The following is a 25,236-nucleotide window of genomic DNA, read 5'->3' as shown; positions in this document are numbered from 1 at the left end:
TTGTTTTTGATTTAAATAATCGGGGTTGCTAGAAGCTAGCAGATAGGAAAGATGCTGTGTATTTTCTAAGACTTTAATGTGTTAAGGACAAGAGTTCAAAGTCTTTTCTCCAGGTGCAGCTGCCTTTTCTTTTTAACAATTATTGTTATTTGACTTTTTTTTTCCTCCTCCAAACGACTGAACAGTTTTTAACCTAAATTGACCACGATCTGTGGGGCTATTCAGACAGGTACAGATCTTTTCTCACCACCACTTTTGATGTAATATTGATAATTTTTTCCCTAATAACATACTAGTGCTTAACACTAAACCAAAAACAAAACAAAACAAAAAAAAAACAACACAACAACCACCAAAAAAACTTGAGATCAGTGGTGTAGAAAAAAGGAAGTCCCTTTAGATGTGGCTATTCAGAATGACTCATTTTGCATTCTGGTCTTTGCTCTTGTAAATGAAGTTTTTTCCCTTTTAACGCATAGACACTGCAATTTCCTTTAGTCAAATGCAAGTTATTGTGTGTGTGTGTGTGTGTGTGTGTGCGTGCGCGGGCATGTGCGGGCACGGGTTCCCTTTGAAAGCATGGCTTGCTGATCTGCTAAAAAAGATGGTTTTTTGAAATTGTGCTCAAATCCTTGGCTGAAGCTGGTGGTGCTATTGCTAAAGTTAGGTGATTATGGGGCCCACTTGTAATACTTGCAAAGATAAAACCGCTTCACTTTTCTCCCCTCTTGGCTGCAGCAGCAAATAGCCACCAGCTAACTAGTTTGCATTTCCCTAGCTTCTCAGCAGCATCCCTGCCTGAAGGACTCCCACTCCTCTTGGGCTGCCAAAAGCCAAATAATTGTTCTCTTGAATGCAGTCTTACATGATCAATACACCTTTGAATGTTTTCATCACTGCCGAAATCCGTCAAGTGGGTTTTAGGGGCTCTGTTCTGCCTAACTATTTTATCACTGTACGTTTGGGTGGGATCCCAGATGCGTGTTTTCTCTGTTCCTCAAAACAGGGGATCGGTTGCAGTAAGTTTAGTATTTCACATACTTCATGCCGGAGAGGGAAACAGAATTCTAGTTGCTAGAAAGATCAAGGTTGCTTGTTGTTCTTTTCAAGTTGACCATCTCCCCATCTCTGAGGGCTGCTCGATATATATATATATATATATATATATATATATGTATATATTTTATGAAAATGTATTTCCAGTCACCCCAGGCAAGAAACCATCAGCAAGTATTCATTTGGACCGTGTGTGTGTGTTGCAGGCAGAGTGTGTTTCCGAGTTGAGAATGTCTCTGAAGTTGGAGTAAAAAGTATTCGTGCTAAAATCCCCTTCCACAAATCACCTTGTAATATTGTCTGTTAGCAAAGTGTTTAAATTTAAGAGTCTGCTTCTGATGGAAACCGTTTGTGACAAAATGCAAGTTGTTTCTTTGGCGATTGGTGTCACAGCTTTCTCCACGGATGCAGTGTCAGTGAAATTGTTAATCGGGTTCTACATCAGAGAGCTAAATGTGTTAATATTCCAATTTTAAACTACCTTTCTTTCTTCTCTCTGCTGGGACTAGTTACGTTTGAGGTGTGCAAGTTTTCTAATTTTATTCTGAGCTATAATTTCTTCCTTTCTGTCTGGTTCCCATCCTGAGTCCTCTTCCCCTATCAGACATGGCCCTCTCCTAAAGCCATCTCCCTCTGACCCTGAGGTTCCAGGCCTTTTCGGACTCATCTTTTGTCTTGTCACAGTCTCGGACCACGGAACACAGAAGGGACATTCTAATCCTTCCTCTCTCTCTCTCAGCCGTCCCTCCAGTCCTGGCTTTGAGTCTTCCAAATGGAAAATTCCAGCTATATCAATTGGTGATGTACCCATTTTCTTCATGGTGAATCACAGACTGATGGAGTTGCTGCTAGAGTACTTTGCCCATATTCTTATCACTTCATTTCAGCCTGAAGGCTTGGAAGGTTCCAGCACCTCAAACATTTTGCACCTATAAAAGCAGAACTCTACTGGCTTGCCTGGGAGGTGTGTGTATGTGTGTGTGTGGGGGGGACACATGAAGTGGCCTGCACTCTATTCAACGGGAGTTTCAGCCGAGTGAGAGAAGATTCTGGTGGACCTTCCCAGCCAAGGGGCCTGTTTCCCGCTGCCCCCCTCCCCTCTCTCCCCAACCCCCAACTCTCAGCCTGTCTTTTAAATAATCCTTCCTCATTCCACTTTTGTGGTGGGGGATAATTAGTCACAGCTCAAGAGTGCTGAATGCTTGTTCTAAGCCATGCGTGCAACAGAGAGGAAACATCCAGGGGGTGGGAGTATGGACACCCCAGGCCTAATTCCTGGGATAAGTGCTCGTGGTTTGAATGTTTTGAGACCAGGCCTTTTGCATCTAACCTGGGCATATTCTCCCACTTTTCAGTTTAACCTATATATATTTTTTTCCTGTTTCTGCCTCATCGGGAAATTGTAAGAATTAGCCGGGAGGTATGGGAAATGCTCTCTGCCTTGCAGCATTCAGAGATCAGAACTATGGGTACCCTGCGAAGCACCTCCAACCTGAACCCGGTGCTAACAAGGAGAAACTTATTTACTTGCCGGCTGGGTTCTCATTGGCCCACGGGGGCAGATTGTAATTGTGTGTCTAAAAATGTGCTTTTTGCATCCCCCAGGAGCATGACAACTGGAATAGTAATTTGACTTAAAAAAAGGAACAACCTAGTGGTTTGAAAAACTCCTTTAGGAGTCTTACTTAGCACATTGTTGGAAATCAAGTGTGGGGATCCCCCCCCCCCCGCCGGCCCTGAGAAAGGATGGGGGATTGTTTCAATGTGGATTTGTTGTTAGAACTTCTCAATAGCGGCCCCCATGGGGCAAGTTCTCAGTCTACCTAAACGTGAACATAATTTGCTCTGTTTCAGCTTGGCCGAAGAGGAAATAAAAACTGAACAGGAGGTGGTAGAGGGCATGGATATCTCTACTCGCTCCAAAGGTGAGTAAAAATCTTGTATTATCTATTCCAGAGCAGAGGAGGAAATTGGAATTTCTTTTTCTAGTTGTCGTAGTGCAGTGAAGTGTGGCTGTAGGATCCGAGGCTGTAACACTCCTCTGATTTTGAGAGGAACCTTTGATGAATGGGCCTAATTTGTGGAGAAATCCTCTCCTTTTGATTTCTTTTCCCTTGTGTGTCTGGGTAGGTAGAACTACCTATGGGATGGTGGGTGGGGATTGGCCCAACAGTAAATTTTACATATGTATCATGACTGAGGGGGAGGGTGGCTCCTTGCCTCTCTGCAGGGTGACTTTTAGGAATTCACCATTTAAATAAGCATGTTCTAGAAGCAACCAGAGAGTCCAGTTGCTGCTGGGTTTCTGATTTTAATAACAGTCCTCTTTGGAATCACAGAAATGAAACAGAGTTGGCCCTCCTTGCAAAACGGTGGTCTTGGTTAGAGATAAAGAGGAAATGTAGGACTTTCTGGAATGCTGGGGCCAGCGTTTGCATTTAGGGCAAAATTTAGCAAATTAGAGCAAACACAGTTGATGTTTTAATTCAGAATCCTGCGTTAGACTCCTCAAAATCTTCTAATTGTGGGATTGGTACGTTTCATTTGGTCTGTGTGAAATTGTAGGAGGCTTCCCAGAAGGAAGTAGTTATTCAGTTTTTGCCTTCAGGGTGTTTTTAGGAATGAGCTACTGGAGCATTTTCCACATCTTTGGTTGATGAAAATGCTCATTTCCAAGCTTAATGGTTGTACCAAGGTGCTGGTATTCCTTCGACAAGTCACTGAGTGTCTGCTCTGAGCTGAGGGTTATGGGGGAGATAGGGAGGGTTGGGGGAAGGGTTATTGCAGACTGCCAGAAAGATTCTAGATCTTTCTAGAATCCAGCTAGAGAGCATTATAAGAAGTGGCTGGCTCCCTAGAGGAATCTAAAACAACGAAGCTTTTTGAGGCTTTTTATAAGATAGCCCTGTCATTTGGGGCAAAGATGAGAGTCAGATAATGAGGGCTGTGACTCTGGCTGTTGTTGGGGCCTGGCCTCACAGATGGGCGGGGGGCAGCATGGTTTGGCCGGGTGGGTGGGGTGCCCTAGGTGAGAAGGCCAGGCTGCCAGGGTGGGTGGTCTGTGCCTGGGGGTGGAGGGGGTAGAGGGGGTATGCCTGAGCAATGGAGCAGACTGAGGATTTGGGGAGGGTGGGCCTAGTCAGAGGGCCACTGCCTCTTCATCACAGCACCCCCTGCCCCCTGCTGGGCCAGCAGCACCTGTAATGATCAGGAGAGCCACGGGGAAGTTTTGAGCAAGGAAAGAACCTTCCCGAAGAGGGGTCTTTAGATAGTTGCTGACGAGGGAGCATGTCCCATTCCCCTTGTGGTCAGAATGGAATTTGGGACAGAGACACCAGAGAATGGGACACAGGGGTCTTTGTCCTCACTGTGCTCCTCATTTGCACGCTTTCTGTCTCTGTCCCTTCATGTTCTTATCTTTAAAATGGGGTGTTGGGTCAGATTCTAAGATCCTTCCACCTTGGGCTTCTCTTGTAGAACTAATGCTCACTGACAGTATTTACAAAGGCCATGTTTGTATCAGGAGCCTTTTCTTCTTGAATTATTCTAGTCCCCTTAGGAGGTGGGAGGTGTTGTTCCCATTTTGCAGATGAGGACGCTGAGGCTCTGCCTAGCAACCTCTCACAGGTGGTAAATGTAGGATGGGATCGAACCGATGGCTCCAGCTACCACCAAGGAGGTGCTTCCTTCCTGAGCACTCAGTGCCTGGAATGCCCTGTAGCCTCGTTGTGGAAACTCTTCCAAAAGGGTCAAACTCAGGGATCATCCATCAGGGCGGGAGGCCCACTTTGCTCAGGGCCCCCCGACTCTGTGTGGGAGAGCCTTCCTCTCGTCTTCTTTCAGACCCCCGGGATGCTCATAGCTCTTCACCAGCTTGCATCTCCCAATGACTGTGGCATCTGAAGTGATGATCCCCCGGGGTGACCATTGTCCCTTGTTTCATTGTCCCACTCTGGTCCTGTCGCTACAGCAGCGAGGGTGCTCCTAGAAGAAAGATCAGATCCTGATCATCTTGTGAACTCCTTCCACTGACCTTCCAGTTTCCTTCGGCTCAAGTTGGAGGTCACTATGGCCTACCTACCTGGGTCAACCCATTTGCCTTCATTCACCCTGTGACCTTCTGTTGGACTCTACCAATTTCTCTCCCTGACTCCATTTGAACTGCCCCACCTTCTTTCCCTCTGGTCCCTCTTGGGGGCCCTGTGTGTCCTGTGTCCTTTGCCGGGAACGTGCTGCTCTGGGTCTGGCTGCCTTTCTTATCTCTCAATTCATCTTAGACCTCCTCTCCCAGAGACCTTTGGTAGCAATCCAGTCCAAAGGAGCCATTCCATCATTTTCTGTTACATTTTTAAAAGTAACTTCTAATTTTAGAGCAGCTTTAGATTTCCGGATAAGTTGGGCAGATAGTGCAGAGTGTTCCCATGTCACCCCTCCCACTTCCTGCGCACGCGCACACACACACACACACAGATAGCTTTTCCCTGCTATTAACATCATATGCTAGCATGGTGCCTTTGGCACAGTTGATGAATCTATATCGGTATGTCGTTATCAACTAAAGTCTGTACATTGTTCAGATTCCCTTGGGTTTTTGGGTGCCTGGGTGGCTCAGTTGGTTAAGAGACTGCCTTCGGCTCAGGTCATGATCCTGGAGTCCCAGGATCGAGTCCTGCATCGGGCTCCCTGCTCAGTGGGGAGCCTGCTTCTCCTTCTGACCCTCCCCCCTTCTTGTGCTCTCTCTCTCTCATTGTGTCTCTCTCAAATAAATAAATAAAATCTTAAAAAAAAAAAAAAAAGATTCCCTTGGGTTTTCTACCGACGTCGCTTTTCTGTTCCAAGATCTTACCCAGTAAACCAGGTTACATATAGTTAGGGCTCCTTAAGTCTCCTCTTGCTGTCAGTTTAGTTTATCAGACTTTCCTTGTTTCCGATGACCTTGATAGTGGTTTTTTTTTTTTTTTTTAAGACTTTATTTATTTGACAGAGAGAGTGAAAAAGCACAAGCAGGGAGAGCCGCAGAGGGAGAGGAAGAAGCAGGCCCCCTTCCGGCAGGGAGCCTGATGTGGGACTCAATCCCAGGACCCTGGGATCATGACCTGAGCCGAAGGCAGATGCTTAACCATCTGAGCCACCCAGGCGCCCTGACCTTGGTAGTTTTGAGGAGGGATATCTCTCAGTTGGGATTTATCTGATGTTTGCCTCATGACTGGACTTGGGTGAACTGGGTTTGTGGGTTTTTGGGAGGAAGACCACAGAGTAAGATACCTTTTTCATCACATCACATCAAGGGTACATTTAAAAAAAAAAAAGATTATGTATTTATTTTTAGAGAGAGAGCAAGCGCGGTGGGGAGGGGCAGAGGGAGAGAGAGAGAATCCTGATGTAGACTCCCTGCTGATCGGAGGAAGCCCAACTCGGGGCTTGATCCCACGACCCTTACATCATTACCTGAGCTGAAATCAAGCGTTGGCTGCTCAGGCGTCCCTCATGGTACGTGTTACCGATGTGCTTTCTTGCTGATGATGTTGATCTTGACCACCTGGCCGGTTGGGTCAGGTCACCAGCCTCCTGTTCTGTACTCTTCGTAAGGAAGTCCTGATGCCCGCCACACCTGCCGAGTGCCTTGAGGCCAGAGTGTGTACACAAATTATTTGGAATTCTTCCCTTTGAGAGATTTGTCCCTTTTGCCCAGTTATTTGTTACTTAGTCATTTATATCAGCATGACTCTATTATTTTAAACCTTGGGTTGTAGTCCAGTACGGCTTATTTATTTTGTTGCTCAAGATGTTCTAGGTTTAAGGGGGCCCCTGGCAGGCTTAGTCGGTGGAACGTGTGACTCTTGATTTCAGGGTTGTGAGTCTGAGCCCCACGGTGTGGGTAGAGATTAAGGATGGTTTGGCTTAGGCCATGAGGAGCTCTTCTAGTTGGTTCCTGTGTCCCTTTGATATCAGTGGGGTTGTTGTGTTGGTTGACTGATAGATTGAACGCTTTCTTACTTTTGGCCACTACAAGATGCATTAGGCTCATCTTGTATATTTTCTGCCCTGGATTTAGCCATTTCCCGTGGGCATCCTGGTTCCTTTTATTGGAGAGTAGCATTGGAAACCAAGCTCTGGTTCCTCAGTGTGCTTGTTGCTACGGAGATGTCTTTGTTTCTTGGTCCTCTTGGCCGACAGAGCTGGGAAACGTATGTGTGTATACTGACCCGTATGTATACATACAACTATAATGATTTCTCTCTGTATGTACATTAAACTAAACGTGAGTTCATATGCTTGTCTCCAATTCTGATCCATGACCATGTGGATCATTCCAGCGTTCTCCTCTCCCTTGTCTATAACCTCTCACTCCTGAACTGAGAAAGCTCCCTCTCACCATCTGCCATTTGTTTACTATGTTCTGGTACATTTTAAATCTTATCGTTGGTGTACAGCTTGATAAACTTAAACACATGTATACACTTGTGTGACCACAACCCAGATCAAGAGAATTGAACACTTATGGCATTCCAGAAGGCTCCTCAAGCTCACTCCAGATTTCCTTCATAGCCCTCTCTATGATCTTGTACTTCTTATTTGTTTATTGATGGTCTCCTCTGCTGGAATATAGGTTCCGTCTCTCCCCAGGCTCTAGACTGCCATGTTCAACCACTCCCTTCCATTTGAGAAGTTAGGTAGCATAGAGGTTTGTTTATTGATTTTTTTTTTTTTAAAGATTTTATTTATTTGACAGAGAGAGATACAGCGAGAGAGGGAACACAAGCAGTGGGAGTGGGAGAGGGAGAAGAAGGCTTCCCGCGGAGCAGGGAGCCTGATGCGGGGCTCGATCTCAGGACCCTGGGATCATGACCTGAGCCGAAGGCAGACGCTTAACGACTGAGCCACCCAGGCGCCCCTGTTTATTGATTTTTATTTTATTTTTTTATGTTTTTAAAGATTTTATTTATTTGACAGAGAGACACACATCGAGAGAGGGAACACAAACGGGGAGTGGGAGAGGGAGAAGCAGGCTTCCCACCGAGCAGGGAGCCTGATGTGGGGCTCGATTCCAGGACCCTGAGATACGACCTGAGCCGAAGGTAGACGCTCAATGACTGAGCCACCCCGGCACCCCTTATTTTATTTTTTAAAATATTTGTCAGAGAGAGAGACCACAAGCAGGGAGAGTGGCAGGCAGAGGGAGAAGCAGACTCCCTGCTGAGCAGGGAGCCCGATGCGGGACTCTATCCCAGGACTGTGGGATCATAACCCGAGCTGAAGGCAGACACTTCACCAACTGAGCCACCCAGGCATCCCGGCATAGAGGTTTAAAAAAAACCTTCTGGAGCCAGACTCCCTGGGTCCCTACTCTGGCCCGCCCTCGACCTGGCTGGGTTATTCTTTGTGGCTCAGTTTCCTCTTGTCCATGGGGATGGTAAAGCTAGCTGAGGATTGAATTTGCTCATATACACGGAGTGCTCAGAACTGGGGTGTAGTGTGTGCTCAGAAGCGTTAGCCAGGATTAGAATCAGAGGAAGAGGGATGAGCTTGTATTGATAAGCCTGTCAGGTGGAAGCCCTATTTACTACGTTCTACTGTTCCCCCCCTTAGAACCTCTAGGAAGGGGGCGTGGAGACAGATAGGGGAACCATGCCCAGACTGTGAAGAGTTGTAGGCTTCCCAGAAGTTGGGCTCAAATAGGCTTCCTGTGCTCTTGGCCTCTATGACATTTGAAGAAAGCTTGTCTGCAGCTGGCTGGGACTGATTTTCCCAGGGCCCTTGCTGTGGTGGGGAAACCATGAGGGGGAATGGAAGGGGTCACCTGGTTTTGAGGGATACCTTTCTCCTCCCGCAGGGACTGCCTTGGATGGCTTTCTTTGTGTGGAACTGAGCTCCCTTCTTCCACGGTTGGGTGGCCAGGTGATGGGGTGCTTTTGTGTCTAGAACCTTGGGTCGGGCGAGTCAATTGCATTCACAGATGCCTGGAGCCATGCTGGGTGGCTCAGGTGCGAGAGCTGAGGTCAGCATGGTCTAAATGGGATGCTTGCAAAGGCTGACTTCTCTCTCTCTTCAGACCTCATTATCTCTAAGTCCACGGTGGGATGATCTGGACCCAGCAAATGCATACTTATTTCTCCAGCCTGCTTTTCTTGTGGTTTGGGAAGTTCAGTGGTTCAGTCCCCACAGGACGCCATTTGGTCAGGATTCTTTGGTTGTGAGCCATGGAAGCCAGTTCTGGTTAATGGGAGCAGGAAAAGGATGGATGAAGGTGGTCCCTTGGCTCACAGGGTTGATGGGAAGGCCGGAGGTCCAGGGATGCTGTGGGGAGCAGAACCAGTGTATAGCCTCCTCACGGTCAACAGGACAAAGTCCCCTGGGAGAGTCGCTCACTTTGTTTCATGCATCTGCCCTTTGGCCAGGGAAGGGCTGGTGTCCGGACACCTGGTCCCACCAACTGCCCCCACCAGGGAGGAGGTGATTCTTTTTTTTTTTTAAGATTTTATTTATTTGAGAGAGAGAGAATGAGAGAGAGCACGAGAAGGAAGGAGGGCAGAGGGAGAAGCAGACCCCCTGCTGAGCAGGGAGCCCGATGCGGGACTTGATCCCGGGACTCCGGGATCATGACCTGAGCCGAAGGCAGTCGCTTAACCAACTGAGCCACCCAGGCGCCCCAGGAGATGATTCTTTAGGAGGTGACGTGGCCACTCTGGCATCTTGGGAAACTGGTACCATCATTCCCTATTTGCAGATGGAGAGCAGACCTTGAACTGTCCTCTGCTTGGGACACTTAGAAACTCCAATAACTTACTCACAATTCTTTAATCCTATTCCGACATCTAGTCCGTACGACCCTTCGGGTTCTCTAAGTATCAGTTTGTACACCCATGACATGCACCCATTTATTAACTTAAGTAATTCCCAAGCTGGCCATTGCCATTACCCCAGCCTGGGCATTTACTGGAGCGTTTTAGTTCTCTGGAGACAAAGCTTTCGAGCTTTTAAGATGTCAGGTTGACATTTGTGTCCGAGGGTAGTGATTTGCTGAAAGATGTTCAAGCATAAATCGGAAGTACTGTCTAGATGCCAGGTGTGTTTGCCTAGCTGATATCTTCTGAGTACTTATTAGTGCCAGGGATTCTATGCAAATTACTTCATTGGATTTTTATAATAATGCTGGGATGTAGGTGTGTCGTTATTCCCATTTTATAGCCAAGGAAACTGAGGCTCAGTGGGATTAATGGAGTGGCAAAGTGGAGAACTGGGGTCAGGGTTTATCTTTGAGTTTAAACCTCTGTACATAGCCATGTGCTCTATCCAAGGGTGCTAAGTCCGATGTCTGCAAGGTAGATGAGTGAGATGAACTGGCTGGCACCTTGGGGTGCAGGGGCCTTTGAACGCAGAGTGCCTCCCCTGATGCGGGAGTGTGCCTCCATCTGACTGCTCACCAGCAGGAATATGGCTCATCCAGTGTTGCCCGGATCTCCCTCCGCGCCCCCTCTCCCCCTGCCCCGATAAAAACGCCTGCCTTGGAGCTGTGGTTTATGCAGGCCAGTTTTTCAAAGACCACGCACGAACCCAACAACACATATCTCCAGGTCAGAAGTGGCTTGTCAGTTTGCATTCTCTGCACGAGACTGGTCACAGCAAAGTTCCTTGCAGGATTTTGGCCACACGGTGCTTGACTCAGAGCAAGCCCCTCCAAGGCCAGGGACTTGAAGTCTGAAAAATGATGGTCTCTGGGAGTTCATGTCTCCATACAAAGGCTCCCCTGTTTGGGCTGCTTGCCTCTTGATCCTGCCACGTGTGCATTTTGCAGTAATGATTGTGGTGTGCGGACGCCAGGCTGCCAAAGCTGAAACCATTTTTAAAAATGTCTGTGTAATGTCACCTGCACAAGGGAATGAGCCACTTGGAAACCGTGTACAGATGCAGCGGAAGCTCAAGATATTAAAATCTTGAACGGTATCATTCTTGCTGAGATTTGCCTGGGTTAGGGATATGTTTTCTGAGACAGGATGCTAGAGAATATACAATTATAGCAATTTGCGAACCAGCCCCAGACCTTAATTAGTACAGGATTCTTGTTCTCACTGTTGTATGTAAATTAAGACTGTTTCACAAAGGGATTGTTTATGAGGATGGCTATGAGATAGAGACCTTCTGTCATTTTTTTTTTCCCCCAAGGAAACTCTTTAAGAAAATACAACCGTAAACATTCTTAAATCACAGTGTGATGCAGAAGTGCTGAGAATTTTCTTTTAAAAAGTGAGCATCAGTATTTTTAACTCTTATTTTGGCTCTTCTATAGCCTAAGAAGTACCATCCATGTACTATGCAACGGAAAGCATTTATTTGTGAGTTAGATTACCAGATTGTTCCTCTCCTAAGAAGATTTAAAATGTCCCGGAACGCTGAAGATGTTGGATAATGGCTTTCCAAATGAGAAATCTACCTTCTCTTGGCTGGAGTAGCATCTGCCGTGCATCTGTTCATGGGATCCTGTCGCCCTGTTCGTGCAATTTCGTTTTGTGCTTTACTTGTGGAAAACTTTGTGTTTGCCCCATTTTCTTTTTTTTTGGCCCCATTTTTGAAACCTGACCCATGCTATATGTTTATGTCACTTCTGTTATTCTAGAAGACTGTGATCTAAAATGGACTGTTTTCAACTTTAGTTTGAAAAGAACCATCTCCTTTTCTTCCTCCAAATGCCTGTAGAATTAAGGTACCAGGTCCGAGGCCTTTTAGAGATCCTGGCACTTTTTTTTTTTGCCTGAAACTTTCAAATAGGTTTGCTCCCTTGATGATGGGTCCTTTACCGTTGACTTGAGGGGAGCAAGTTCGGAAAGCCCCCATCTCGTAGTTGGGGTGGAGTGCAATATCATAGGGTCCTCCTAGCCCGTACCCCAAGTTCGTTCTACCCACCTGCAGCTTTTCTGGGAACCTAGAAACCTGACATTTCACAGACTTAAAAAAAAAAAAACAAAACAAAAACCAAGAACAAAAGCTTTATTGATATATAACTCACATATTGTACAAATCTCTATTTTAAAGAATACACTTAAATGGTTTTTGATATGTTCACAGAGTTGTGCAACCATCACCACAATCGATTTTAATATTTTCCTCATCCCAATAAGAATCCCCATCCCCATTAATAATCACTCCCCATTGTCTCTTTATCCCAGCCCCTGACAACCGCAAGTCTACCTTCTGTCTCTGTGAATTTACTTGTTTTGGTTGTTTTATATAAATGAAGTCACAGAGTATATGACCTTTTGTGTCTGACTTACTTCTTAGGCTTAATGCTTTCAAGACTCATCCACATTGTAGCATATGTCAGGACGTTGTTCTTTTTATGGCTGAAGAATGCTCTATTACGGGTATATCACATTTTGTTTACCGACTCATCCATCCGTTCATAGACATTCGACTTGTTTCCACTTTTGGGTGACTCTGAATAAATGCCAATGTGAAAATTTTGTATGCGTTTTTGTAGGGATAGATGTTTTCGTTTCTCTTGGTTATAAACGTAGGTAGGCGTGGGGTTCTGGGGTCCTAGGGTAAGTCTGTTTAGTGTTTTGATCAATGTATGGACTTTTGAGTACACTAAAGTCTTTCCCCCGTCTACCCTCTTGACCCTGCATGCTTTCTACTAGCCACTCTTCCCTGGCCTCTTCTTCAAAGCCGTATTTCTTGGGAGAAGTGTCTGTATTCATGTCATGGGTTCCTCACCTCCAGATTTGTCTGGCCACCTCCATTGTGCCTTCTTCTGCCTGGTCCCTCCATGTGAGTGTCTTACTGAGCTCCCTCACTGAGCTTCCTGCTGACTCCATGTTTGCTGCTTTTTCTGGTGGAGCTTTCAATACTCCGCCACCTTGATCTGACAGAGGTATTGGACATTGCCCTTCATTCTTCTCCTGGAAACCATCTCTTCCTTGGCTGTTCTTTTGCTACCTCAGTCCTGGTTTTCCTCCTCTTTCCCTGGTACCTTCTCAGCTCGTCAGCCATTAAATGTTGGCGTTGTAGAAAGCTTGGCCCTGGCCTCCTCTCTCCCAGGGTGTTCTCTCCCTGAGTGATCTCACCCACATCTGTAGCTTTGTGACTCACACATTTTTTATTTCCAACCTAGATTTTTCCTGACTCATGAGGCAGAAAGGGCCAGCTGCCTACCTGACCTCCCTACCTGTTGTTCATGGGTGTCTCGAACTCAGCGTGTCCCAAGCTGATTTCACATCTCAGCCTGCTCTCCTGCTGCCCATCCCTCCCATCCCCAACAAAACACCTGCTTCTCTACTGTGAGGGATAAGCCAGTATTCTGCCAGTTGGATAGGTCAAAGAGATGGGACTTAATTCTTAATTCTTCTGTCCTTTTGCCTTTTTGTGTCATTTTCTCACAGTGTTAGGTCCTAAATATCATTGTTATCACTCTTGGACTGCAGTGGCCTCTTAACTGGTCCCGAGGTCTCTGTCTACCCCCCAGTCCTTCTGAAAGGAACATCTCCTCTGGCTACCATCTCCTACTTAAAGCACTTAAAGAGCTCGCTCTCCTTATAGTTTCAGGATGAAGATCAAAATCCTAAAATCCCCATGTGTTGGCCCCTGCCTACCCTTTAAGCCTTTCTCTGTGTTCCACTTTTCTCTCTTACTTGGGCCACACCAATATTTGAGATTTCAGAGAGAGTGCTATCTCTAGCCACGGAGTCTTTGATCCTACCTGGGAGATACTCTGCTCTCCTCTCTCCTAACCTCCCACCCCCGCTGAGTCTAAGGCTCCAAATGAGGGTGGGTCCTGCCTTTTGTTTTTCTTGATCCCATTATGATCGGTGCCTCTTTTACTACCACTGTGCCTGTTCTGGTTGGTGTGCAGTAAATATTTATTTTGAACAAATGAGTGAATGGCTTGACTTTGTCTATCAGATGCATAGAACTTTTATCCTGGAAAACGAAGTAAAAACAGCCTTTCAGCTAGAGAGGGTGGCTTTGTTTCCAGCATAATCCGTGCCTGGAAATAATTACCCAAGCTCAGATGTCTGCTCTCTCTGAAACGATTGGTGGCCTGTCTTTCTTTCGCCCCAGGGACATAGCACTCTTTGAAATGGCCCCCTTCCCTCTGATTTCTTTCCTTCCCGAAGTATTAATACCACTCAGGTAGGGCCCTTTCCAAAACACAAGTCTGATTGTCCTGCTCTCCTGCTTTAAATTTCTAAGGGCTCCTGAAGACTACAGTCTTGAGCAGGGAGAGATCCAAGGCCCTACTCCCTGTCCTTTCTAGACTTGGGTCAGCATCCCCGCAGACCTGCAGGTTGCCCTGTGCAGCCTTCCAGCCCAAGTATCGGTCCTGGGATAGGTCAGGTTCTCTCCTGCTCCTTGCAGAGGCACACCTTTGCGGGTCCTTCCAGACTACTCTCCTAGGTGACTGCCTTGCCCTCACCTTCTCCACGTGCTTGGGGACCCAGCCCCCCCCTCTTCTGAGCCTTCATTTATTCCTCCTTTAATGGAGTCCTTTGACTTCCAAAGTCAGAATCACCCTGGAAAGTCCCTTAAATTGCCCATAAAGTACAGTAATCAGCTCTGATCAGCCTTTTTTTTTTTTTTTAAGATTATTTATTTATTTATTTATTTGACAGAGAGAGACACAGCGAGAGAGGGAACACAAGCAGGGGAAGTGGGAGAGGGAGAAGCAGGCCTCCCGCCGAGCAGGGAGCCCGATGCGGGGCTCGATCCCAGGACCCCGGGATCATGACCTGAGCCGAAGGCAGATGCTTAACGACTGAGCCATCCAGGCGCCCCTCATCAGGCATTCTTATACATACTAAAGGCTTGAGAATTTTCAAGCTAGGCTAAGGAAGGAACCAAAGGCAAGTCCATATATATATTTCTAGGCATCAGATCATTAATGCCTTGAAGACACTGGCCAAATCCCTCAAGTAGGGATGGGTGGAGGATTCTGAGGTATTCTGCTTTCTTGCCAGGCTGGCTCTCTTCTCTGTTGAATACAGAGCTTCTTACAGCAGCGCTGTCTGCTATATATGGCTGTTTAAATTTACATTAATTAAAATAAAAAAAAATTACAGTTGTACTAGCCACATTTCAGTTGTCCAATAGTCACGTGGAGCTGAGGCGGCTGTATCTGACTGCACAGGTACAGAACGTTCCCGTCATTATAGGAAGACCTATTGGACGGCACTACTCTGTAGCTTTAATATACTGGTGGGTGCTGAGCTGGATGCTGTGGGTGAAAACCTAGTTAGGGATTGACGTAGCATAGAATATGCTGAATAAATAATTATGACATCAGAGATGAAGTTTTGCTTGATCAGACCCTCCTGCGCCTCTTGTTTTTTCGAAAACTTCTGCCAACAGAGAGCATGGCTGTCTCCCTATGTTCTCAAGTTGGCATTTCTTTTTTTTTTTTTTAAAGATTTTATTTATTTATTTGAGAGAGAGAGAGAGAGAGAGAGCACATGAGAGGGGGGGAGGATCAGAGGGAGAATCAGAGGGAGAAGCAGACCCCCCGCTGAGCAGGGAGCCCGATGCGAGACTCGACCCTGGGACTCCAGGATCATGACCTGAGCCGAAGGCAGTCGCCCAACCAACGGAGCCACCCAGGCGCCCTCAAGTTGGCATTTCTTATCCAGGCCCCATTGAACTGAGTTTTTGCCAGGCCCTTTGGCATCTTGACACACTGGCTGGAGGCAAATACCACAGGATATGCTGGGCCACCCTCTCCCTGGCCTCCCAAATAAACCCTCTGTTGTAGAATTCATTTACTTGTGCATCTCTTTGCCTAGATGGTTATGGGCACCAGGTCTGTGTCACCCTGACCACCATGGTGCTGGCGATTTATAGTAGCTGCTTAGTAAGTGGTTTTTTTTTTTTTTTGGGGAAAAAAAAAAATCTCTTCCAAGAAATATAAACTAATTAAGGGAAGAAAATGGATTATTGGATTTTCCATTCAAACGATAAAGGCAGTGCATCTCTTTGAGACATCGGCAGCCCATTCCAAGGACCCAGAGGGGGTCCCGCAGGACACACCAAGAGGATCCTTGGCTTCCTGTAGGATAGAAATCAAATACAGCCAGGAGGAAGAGAGAGCAGTTTACTAAATAGTGTGAGTGATAGATTATAGCAGACTGAATGTGTGGGAGACTCCGAAAAGGAGAGGTCAGCCTCCCTGCCCCTTGGGGTTAGGGGTTTACATTGGAAAGGGGCCCAGGGTAGATGTTCCTTTAGGAATCCAGGGTACAGTCCCATCAAAGGCACGAGAGTCAGGTGAACAATAGGTGTTATTCCATAAACCACATAAGGCAGGGGTGTTGAGGCCAGTGTTGAGACAGAGATTTGTTCTGAGATTTGTTCGAAGCTAATGTCCTCGAGCTCAGGATCTGGTTCTTCTTAGATGTTACCAGGTTTTGGGGGCCTAGGACGAAACTCAGAGAATGATTCACTTTCTTGCTTCCCCCTTGAGACGGGGACATCACTTCTTTGGTTGACTCAGATGCAAGGTGAAATGAAGAACAGGAGTAATTTTTAGGGGCCTAGCAGAGAAACAGCAGAGATGGAGACTTTTAGTGTCTTCTGCTTCCCTATCTCATTTGTAACAAGCCAAAGTATACAAAGAAAAAGCTAAATATCTTCTCAAGCCAGGTAACCACTGTTAACAGTTTGATGTATTTTCATTTATCCTTTCTCACCCTTTATAAAAATATAAACTAACTTATACTGTAGGGGCGAAAAAGTTCTCTCTTCTAGATTCATTGGCTGGTCTAATAATTGATGTCAGACAGATTAACAGGATGAAAACAAACAGAAGTTTATTAATGCATGTTTACATGAGAGAGACCCAGAAAAACGGAGTGACTCCCCCAAATGGCTAAAGCCATCACCTGAAACATACGGTTTTCGGCTAAAGACAGAAGGTGTTGGGGGCGGGGAGTCTGTTAGCGGAGGTCCCCAGGAAAAGCCCAGTGAACAAGGGTCAGGTTGTTATGCAGATTTAAGTCGTTGTCTTCTCCATTGATAAGAGTTCCTAGAGATTTAGTCATTCCCCTTTTCCTGGTACAGCTGGGAGGACATTCTTACAAATGGAGATTTTTCTAACGCACGTTAAATGTCTCTTACAAAAGGGTAATTTCTACTTGGTGTTTTCAGAGCTGCTTCTGTGTTTGCAGTTTCTTAAAAATAACCCACCTGAATTAATCCTTGTGCCAAAGAGACGTATTTTGGGGTGGCCAATCTTGCTCCCCTGCATTATCATGATGGGGTTGAACGTCCTAGCAAAGCGTCCCTTAGCTCTTCTCCCCGTATTTGCCTTCTTGCCTTTCTTTGCTTACTCTGCCTTTAAGAGATTTTCAAGGTGAGATTTAATTAACTTGACCGTTACAAGAGTAATGGAGACCTTGCCAAATGGGGAATTTCCTGTTCCATCCTAAGGGGGTGGGCAGCCTGGAGGGTGGTTTCATGTGGAAATGGGGACCCTGTGTGGCCAGATCTTCTGTTTTGTTGTCGTTTTTTTAAGAGAAGGTGGTAATCTGGATTTATTCTAGATGCTGTTGCCCCCAGTTTAAAATGTTGATGACTAAAATTTTAAACGTTATCACCCAGCTGTGAGTGGACTGAATTCAGCCTGTGGTCCTTCGTTGGGCCACCACTGGCCCAGGCCGTAGCTGTATACTGATGTCCTGGCGATTGTGCCCCATCTAGGTTACTGGATCATCACATCAGTTGTCACTAGGGCCCCCTTCCTAATAAGGCTGACCTGGTTTTGTCCTTCATCTCTTTAACCACCTCCAGTAACCATCCTATCCCCACACAGCAGGTGGGAGGCTGTCATTGAAACCAGGTTGCTATTTCTTGGGTTGGGACCAGAAACACTAGTTGGTGGGAATTGTTCAACACATATGTGTCTTTAGAGTCTAGACTCCTGTCAAGCCTGGTGAGGTAGAGACAGGACAGAGCAGATTTAGGTTCTCTCGACTCAAGCCCAAGAGCGGGATGGAGGGAAGATGAACCTGCCGAGCCCACACTTAAGAGAGGTGCTCGTGCTCCCCGTGGGTCCTTGCATCCTATTGCGGGGACAGAATCAGAGCATCCAGGCGAGGATTAAGGGACGGGTTAAAAAGAGATCCTCAGGCTTAAAAGGGTCTGTTGAGAAAAAGGGCAAAGTATCGGGACTAAAAAATTTGGTTAAATGGTCATCATAGTGGGGGGGGGTCTCCCAGCGGGGAGCGTGTTTTCCCTGGAGAAAGTCATTCCCCCTCTTTAACTCTAGATGACTCAGAGACAATAGCTCTCTGCAAGAAGAATGCAGAGCTGGGAAATAGGGGGCTTGTGAAAACCTCCTGAATTTCCCCCTATGGTTTCTCAGTAATTGTGTTTAGCTGCGTGGACCCATCCTTCTCGGGATATAAATCCTTACTTAATCCCCTCCTTTTGGGGAAATGGGCTCTTTAGGCAAGAAACAAGAATGGCTGAGTCCCTGTTGAGAAGGGAATTTCCTTTGTAGTGCTCTGGTTTCTCTCTTTCGGACCCTGAAATGGCCAGGTCCTCTTTGGTGTCCCCTTCTCCGTTGACTTCACACCCCTCCTGCCTTCTTGGATTGCTGGGAGCAATTTTAGGCCGGGGACAGAGAACGAGAGTTTCCTGTGAGTCAGGGCTGCTGGCACACCTTGGACCTTTGCTAACCCTCTCCTGTTGCTCATTTACCTGGTCAGATGTGTGTCCTTGAGGACACCTCTGAGCCAGGCCCCAAGCCAGGCCCTGTGCCACGTGCTGGGCGACTGTAAAGAGTGACAGAAAAACCGAGATCGAGTTCACATTCTGGAGGAGAAACAAAAAAATAAGTGAAATCAGCAAAAGAAGAAAATAATTTTCGATAATTTTCAGTGAGAGATGATTGTAGTGAAGACAGCAAAAGCAACACCCACCCACCCACACACACCCACACACCCACACACACCCACACCCACACCCCCACACCCACACCCACACACACCCGCCCACACTTCAGGATGTTAGGGGGCTGAAGGCTGCTGGAGGGTGAGGTTTGAGCTAAAAGCTGAAAGCTGCCAGGTATGGGAAGGTTGAGCATAGAACATTCTAGATGGAAGTGTCAGCAAGTGCACATTTTGTCTTGTGTGAGGCCATTATGGTTAGGGTTCAATGGATGGAGGAAAGCAGTAAGCCGGGCCAGATGCATGGGGGCCTTGTAGGTCTGGATAAGCTGTTGGGTGTCTACAGTAAGCTCCTCGAGTGGGGTTTAAGCAGGGGCTGCCCATCTTATTTAGATTTGAAGAAGGCTTCTGTCTAGGGGCATGTGAATTGTCCTGATACTTTGGCGCGAAGGTGGGACTGACCATGAATGGGCAGAAGATGGGCAGGGAAGGAACACCCCTTTGCAGAGCGCTTGCTCAGTGCCAGGCACCACGTAGGTGCGAACCCTGCGAGACTGGACATCTATTATACATTGTGCAGACTGCTAGGAATCTGAGGCCAGCTTTCTCACAGCCTTCGAGAGCCTCATTTGAGGAGGGTTGAGGAGGAGTCAGAGGGAAGTTGTTCTGTCGGGAAGGGTGTGGCGGGGTACTGAGGGCCACCTGGACTGTTGTGCTTTTATCAGGGAGGAAATCCTGAGCCCTGCAAGGATTTTGAGGCTTGGGGCGCCTGGGTGGCTCAGATGGTTGAGCGTCTCTTCAGCTCAGGTCATGATCCCAGGGTCCTGGGATCAAGTTCCGCATCGGGCTCTCTGCTCCTTGGGAGCCTGCTTCTCCCTCTGCCTCTCTCTCTCTCTCATGAATAAATAAATAAAATCTTAAAAAAAAAAATAAAAAAGGATTTTGAGGCTTGGTTGAACCTGTGCCAGCCTGAGGACTTGCTGTGAAAGTTTGTGTCTCTCTTCAGTGAAACTTTTTTTTAAAGATTTTATTTATTTATTTATTTGAGAGAGCGCGAGAGAGTGCGAGCAAGCAAGAGCTGGGGGAGGGGCAGAGGGAGAGGGAGAAGCAGACTCCCCGCTGAGCAGGGAGCCCCAGGGAGCTGGACATGGGGCTCGATCCCAGGACCCTGGGATCATGACCTGAGCCAAAGGCAGCCGCTCAACTAACAGAGCCACCCAGGCGTCCCTCAGTGAACCATTTTTCAGAAACAGACGGGGAAGAGCTAGTCTGGTGCAAATCGGGGTGAAGGTAAGGAAAGAGTTGGGGAAGCCGGTTTGAGCTCTCACAGTAACGTGAGATGCCGTTCGTGCGGCGTGTGCTGTCTCCTTGAATTCTAATAACCCTTTTAGAAAAATTATACTAGCTGAATTAATGTAGGCACAAAGAGACCAAGGAACTTACCAGAGGATACACAGTTGGCTGGTGGCAGTGCTTGGAATCAGACCTAGTGGTATGGCTGCGGATCTCACACGCTGAACAACAGTGCTGGGTCGTCGTTGGCCCACAGCAAGCACACCCTAGGTGATAAGAGAATTACAAGGTAGCATGGACAACCTTAGGGAAGGCAGTTGACCAGTGCAGTGAAGGGCCTTGGGGTGGGAGCCAGCTGCATGAGTCACCAGCATGCTGCGTTGGCCGGCATGCCTTTGAGCACATAAATGTGCTTCTCTGAGCCACATCTCTCACACGGGTGCAAAAACACCACCCCTACTCAGAGGGCGTTCTTCAGAGGATTCATCAAGTAGCCTCTCAGGAAATGGGCTTTGGCTCAGGTCATGATCCCAGGGTCCTGGGATTGAGCCCCATGTCGGGCTCCCTGGGGCTCCCTGGGGCTCCCTGCTCAGTGGGGTGAGGAGGATGATGTACTACTCATGAATCGCATGAGCTCTGTTTGAGAAGAAAACAGAGGTATTTCTCTGGCCGGCTACACTCTTTCTTCTGACTTACATCGTTCACAGACTCCTGGTATTTCTCCTGCTCAGCTTTTTTCTATGTGTAATCAATCCGTTTCACATTCTATGTGGAATATATTTTCCATTCATTCTCTTTTGACCAGCCACTTCATTGTGAGCCTGTTTTCCTCTGGGCCTCAGTTTCTTCATCAGTAAAATGGGAATACTCAGTAAGTACCTTCTTGTAGAACCCTGGCCAGGAGTAAATAAATTGCTTGTGTTTAGAACAGGGCCTCAGAGAAAAGTTGTCACCAAAAGGCAGCCATTATTATTATTATTATTATTATTTTTTTCTCTGTCTTCCCTCCAGGGCAGGGATCTTCCCCTGACAGTTCCCTTGGTAGGCTAGATGTCTAGTAGTTGCTCAGTGACTTTATTTGTTGACTCACTGGTTCCGTTGTTTTGTTTGTTTTTTTTTTAAGATTTTATTTATTTATTTGACAGCGAGAGACACAGCGAGAGAGGGAACACAAGCAGAGGGAGTGGGTGAGGGAGAAGCAGTCTCCCCGCGGAGCAGGGAGCCCGATGTGGGACTCGATCCCAGGACCCTGGGACCATGACCTGAGCCGAAGGCAGTCGCTTAACCGACTGAGCCACTCAGGTGCCCCTGGTTCCGTTGTTTTCTTCTGTTTGAAATGTGCAGTCAGGGCCATCAGGTGAAATATTAGGCATTATTTTCCCTCTTAATGGATACGGATGCCTCCGTGGGTGGTGTATTTACACAAGGTTGGACTTGCCTGGCAGCTCATTGGAAGCTTCTTGACACCAGGATTTCTCAACCCTGACACTATGGACATTTTGGGCTTAATTGTTCTGTCGTGGGGCTGTCCTGTGCCCGGTAGGGTGGTCAGCAGCATCCCTGCCTCCCACCCACTAGATGCCAGGAGCACTCCTTCCTTTTTCTAGTTGTGACAACCAGAAATGTTTTGTGACATTGCCAGGTGTCTCCTGGGGAGACCTCGTGGGAACCACTGCTTTCCGCTGTTCTAAGCACCCGAGCCCCCCTCCAAGTGGCTCCTGATGAATGCTGGGGGCATGTCCTGAGCTGTTCCCGTGTGTGCTGGGTGCCGGGGATGCAGATGCAGACCCTGGCACAGAGTGAGAGCTTCATTTTCTCATGGCCACTTAAAAACATTTTAAATAGTTCAGTACGTGAACATGTTCAGAAAGAACCGAAGGAGGAGTCCAGCGTCTCCTGATTTCTTGGGTGTTCCTCCAGGCCTTTGCAAACCCAGAGCCTACACAGCCCCAATTTCTTTCACTCAGGTCTATTTCTGGCCTTTTTTCACTTAGATTTTTGTTCCATGCCAGTACTTAAAGATGAGATTTCTTCTTCGTTCCATTTTATGGCTGCATGACCATTTTTTGCATTTCAGCCTCCTGGTGCTGACATTGAAGTTGCTGCCCATTTTTGACTTCCACAGGCTCTGCCAGTCTGCCGTCCTGTGCCCTCCTGAGCTGGGAGGGTGTGGGGGGGTTGCACAGGACACATTCTTAGGACCCCTCACTGATACCCAGGCCGCATTAAGCATCCTTTTGACCAGGGTAATATGGGCGACATTTTGGGCCTGAAATCCTTGCTGCGTCAAAGGACCACAATGAGCTGGCTGTCGAGGGCCTGTCCCCTCTTCCCTGGTGTCTTAGCACTTTCCCTGTCTTCATTGAGGTGACTTCCCGAGAGAGGCCAGCCCCACGCCTAGGGTGTGCGGGGAGCGCCGCCTGGTTACCAGCGGCACCCCTTTCTTCGTCTGAGCCTCTTCATTTCCCTTCTCTCAGCGCACTTCTCCGCATCCGCTGCCGCGGGCAGAGTCGCCTTCTTATTTCCGAGTTGGCTCTCTGCGGGCCGCTGTTCCCTGCCGCCTTTTGAAAGCTACCCACCAGCACCTGAGCTTTCTAGAACCTGAGCTGGGCCGGGGGTGGGACCAGGCGCAGCCTGGATAAATAATGCAGGCGGTTTCCGCCACCAGAACCGGCTCCTCCCAGGAGCCCTCCCCCTCGGCCAGCTACGTAGCAAAGGCCAAAGGCAACCGGTTACTCCACGCTTTTCTTTGCGGTGACTTGGCAGAGTTAAGGGCCTCAGCTATGTACACACGTTGGATGCATGCAGCCTTTTGGGCCTGGGCCTGCTGAGGGGGTGGGTAGGGTGCAGTGGTTTCTGGTCTGAGGTTGGGCCCTGCCTCCCCCCTGCTTTGTGCAACGTGAAAGAGCTTGGCATTCTTGAATCAGGAAATTCCTGTAGAGATGTTGTCGGTTTTCCAGAAGGCCTCATCCCAGCAGAAGGGGAGAAGGGGCTGGGTGGTTGCGGTTGCCTCTAGTTGAGGGCAACACAGTGAATTCATGTGTAAATGAGCCTCTTTTCCCTGGATGGCGGCAATTTCAGTCCTGCCCGGGGAGTTTGGAGGTTCACCTTCTACATATGAATGTGCTGTTTCATTAGCCCGTCTGCCTGATTTTCAGGGAGGGGACTGTGAAGGGGAGAAATAGGCTGACACGGGGTAGCGGGAGGATGGCGGGTAGCGGGAGGATGGCTTTCTCGGCTCTAGGAGAGACATGTGAGAAGTAATTTGAAAATTATTTAAAAAAAAAAAAAGCCCCAAATACCTTCACATACAAACCACCACACTCCCTTCGGGACTTCTCGCTCCAGCCTGCGGGACGACGGCTGTTCGTTGCGTTTATTCCCACCCGGTGAAGTAAATGGTTCTTGGGTGCAGTGTACCAAGGACTCTGAGCTTAGCCGAGCTGCTGGCTGTCGAGGGTGATAAATTAGAGCCGAAAGCCTGGGGACATGAAGGCGCGTCCCCTGCCTCAGACTGCCTAACTGCAGAGAGGTGAGGGTGACCTTGTGCTGGGCCACCTAGTGCGTACAAGACAGGGGCTGGCCTGGTAAGTGGTGACTCTTAGCCTGTCCTCTCTGCTTCTTCCTCCTCCCCCTGGGAGAGGCTGCTGAGGATCCGGAAGCAGGAATGTCTGCCGGGTGAGAGCCTCAGTTTTCTTTCAAAGAGAGGGGAGGCCCTCTGAGCCGCAGAGCTTTCTCAATGGCAGGTAAGCGCCCCTTCCCAGGGTTACCTGTCCCTCGCTAGCTTCGCCTCCGAGGTGCTCGGGATCCCTGCTACAGTGACATTTCCCCCAAGTTGAGAATGACCCCTTTGTTCCACGGCCTCATTTCCGTGGCCAGCCCTTCTTTTCCTGGTTCGGGTGAGAAGTTCATATTCTCAGGCAGGGAGGCCTTGGAGAAGCCCGGCTTGTCTGGAGGAGGCTCTAGCCTGTCTTCAGGGGGGTGCGGTTCTAGATGTTCTGTGAGTGACCGGATTATTCATTTTCACTCCTGTGTTCCTCGTGGCTTGGGTATTATCTGCTGGGAGAAAAATGCTCCCCCTTCTCTCTCTCATCCCCATCCTTCGCTCCCCATTTCTCATTTCTGCTCTGGGCCTGAGGGAAAGTCCAGGCTCTGGTTTCATGATGATGCACTTACTGGCAGGAGAGGGCCCTCTGATTCCTGGGGAGGGAGGCCTGCGTGGGTACCCGCTCTGTCTTTGGGCAGCACGTTGAGAGGATTAACCGTGCTGCGCTTTGCCGTTGCTGGGAGAGCAGCGAGAGTGGTCCTGTTTGAAGTAGGCTCTGGAGACGGCTGGCAGTGACCGGGAGCGCCGTCTGCGAGTGCCCTCGGAGCCCGAGCCCGCGCAGGCCTCTGCTGCCGACCGTGCCATCGCGGTTATGGGAGGCAAGCCGGACTGCTCACAGTCCGATTGAAAGGCAGAAGTCGTGTCCTGGGCTCGGTCCGGTCTCCATGTTAGATAGGCCGGCCGGCGTTTCCGTAACTCTGACCTTAACAGGCTCTTCTGAGCGAACTAGGCCTGGTTTTGCAACGGAGGGGTGGGGAAGGAGGAGGAAGAGGAGCGGGAGGAGGGATGATTGTTGGTTTGAAAAAAACAGCTGTCATTGGGGCGCCTGGGTGGCTCAGTGGGTTAAGCATCTGCCTTCGGCTTAGGTCATGATCCTGGGGTCCTGGGATCAAGCCCCACATCGGGCTCCCCGCTCTGCGGCTCTGCGGGAGAGCCCGCTTCTCCCTCTCCCTCTGCCCCTCCCCCCCGATTGTGCTTTCTCTCTCTCTCTCTCTGTGTGTCAAATAAATAAATAAATAAATAAAAAAATCTTAAAAAAAAAAAAAAAAGAGAACACATGCTCCTAACCACTGTGGTGACCCGCTTTATCAGAATATGTGCTCCAGCTTCCGTGTGGGGTGGCCAGCTTGTCCCACGTTGTGTGAGACTGTCCGTCTCTTTTGTGGCCCACGATGCCCGTCTGCTTGT

The 25,236-nt window shown here is 48.1% G+C and overlaps 1 protein-coding gene and 1 long non-coding RNA gene across 29 annotated transcripts in view; one reads left to right on the top strand and one right to left on the bottom strand.

Annotated features, from left to right (window-relative positions):
* The window catches only part of ZMYND8 (zinc finger MYND-type containing 8), a 126,130-nt gene that overhangs the window by 8,089 nt on the left and 92,805 nt on the right, over positions 1-25,236 (top strand). For 22 of the 25 annotated variants that reach the window (XM_064573303.1, XM_064573301.1, XM_064573311.1 and 19 more), the window contains one exon: positions 2,911-2,981. In XM_064573303.1, coding sequence (XP_064429373.1) covers positions 2,911-2,981 — 71 coding nt within the window. Of the gene's footprint in view, positions 1-1,521; positions 2,021-2,910; positions 2,982-20,479; positions 20,880-23,865; positions 23,969-25,236 lie in introns of those variants that run through there. The other 3 variants (XM_064573309.1, XM_064573315.1, XM_064573312.1) reach the window with 3 other exon arrangements.
* On the bottom strand, positions 14,605-24,819 carry LOC123851860 (uncharacterized). 4 transcript variants are annotated; one of them, XR_010405870.1, is made up of 5 exons: positions 23,525-23,660; positions 20,373-20,488; positions 18,742-18,855; positions 17,227-17,374; positions 14,605-16,574 (listed from the first exon to the last, which is right to left on the bottom strand). It is a non-coding gene; the product is annotated as an uncharacterized LOC123851860 (long non-coding RNA). The 4 variants fall into 4 exon arrangements; XR_010405872.1 differs by lacking the exon at positions 23,525-23,660 and adding an exon at positions 24,399-24,819 and having other exon boundaries at positions 17,227-18,855; XR_008506938.2 differs by having other exon boundaries at positions 17,227-18,855.

The sequence above is a fragment of the Mirounga angustirostris genome, unplaced genomic scaffold, assembly GCF_029215605.1.
Source record: "Mirounga angustirostris isolate CCGP_5_RB_7025 unplaced genomic scaffold, mMirAng1.0.hap1 SCAF_10, whole genome shotgun sequence".
Taxonomy (NCBI): Eukaryota; Metazoa; Chordata; class Mammalia; order Carnivora; family Phocidae; genus Mirounga; species Mirounga angustirostris.
The sequence above is the reverse complement of the archived record's forward strand: the minus strand, read 5'-3'. Positions and strand labels throughout refer to the sequence as shown.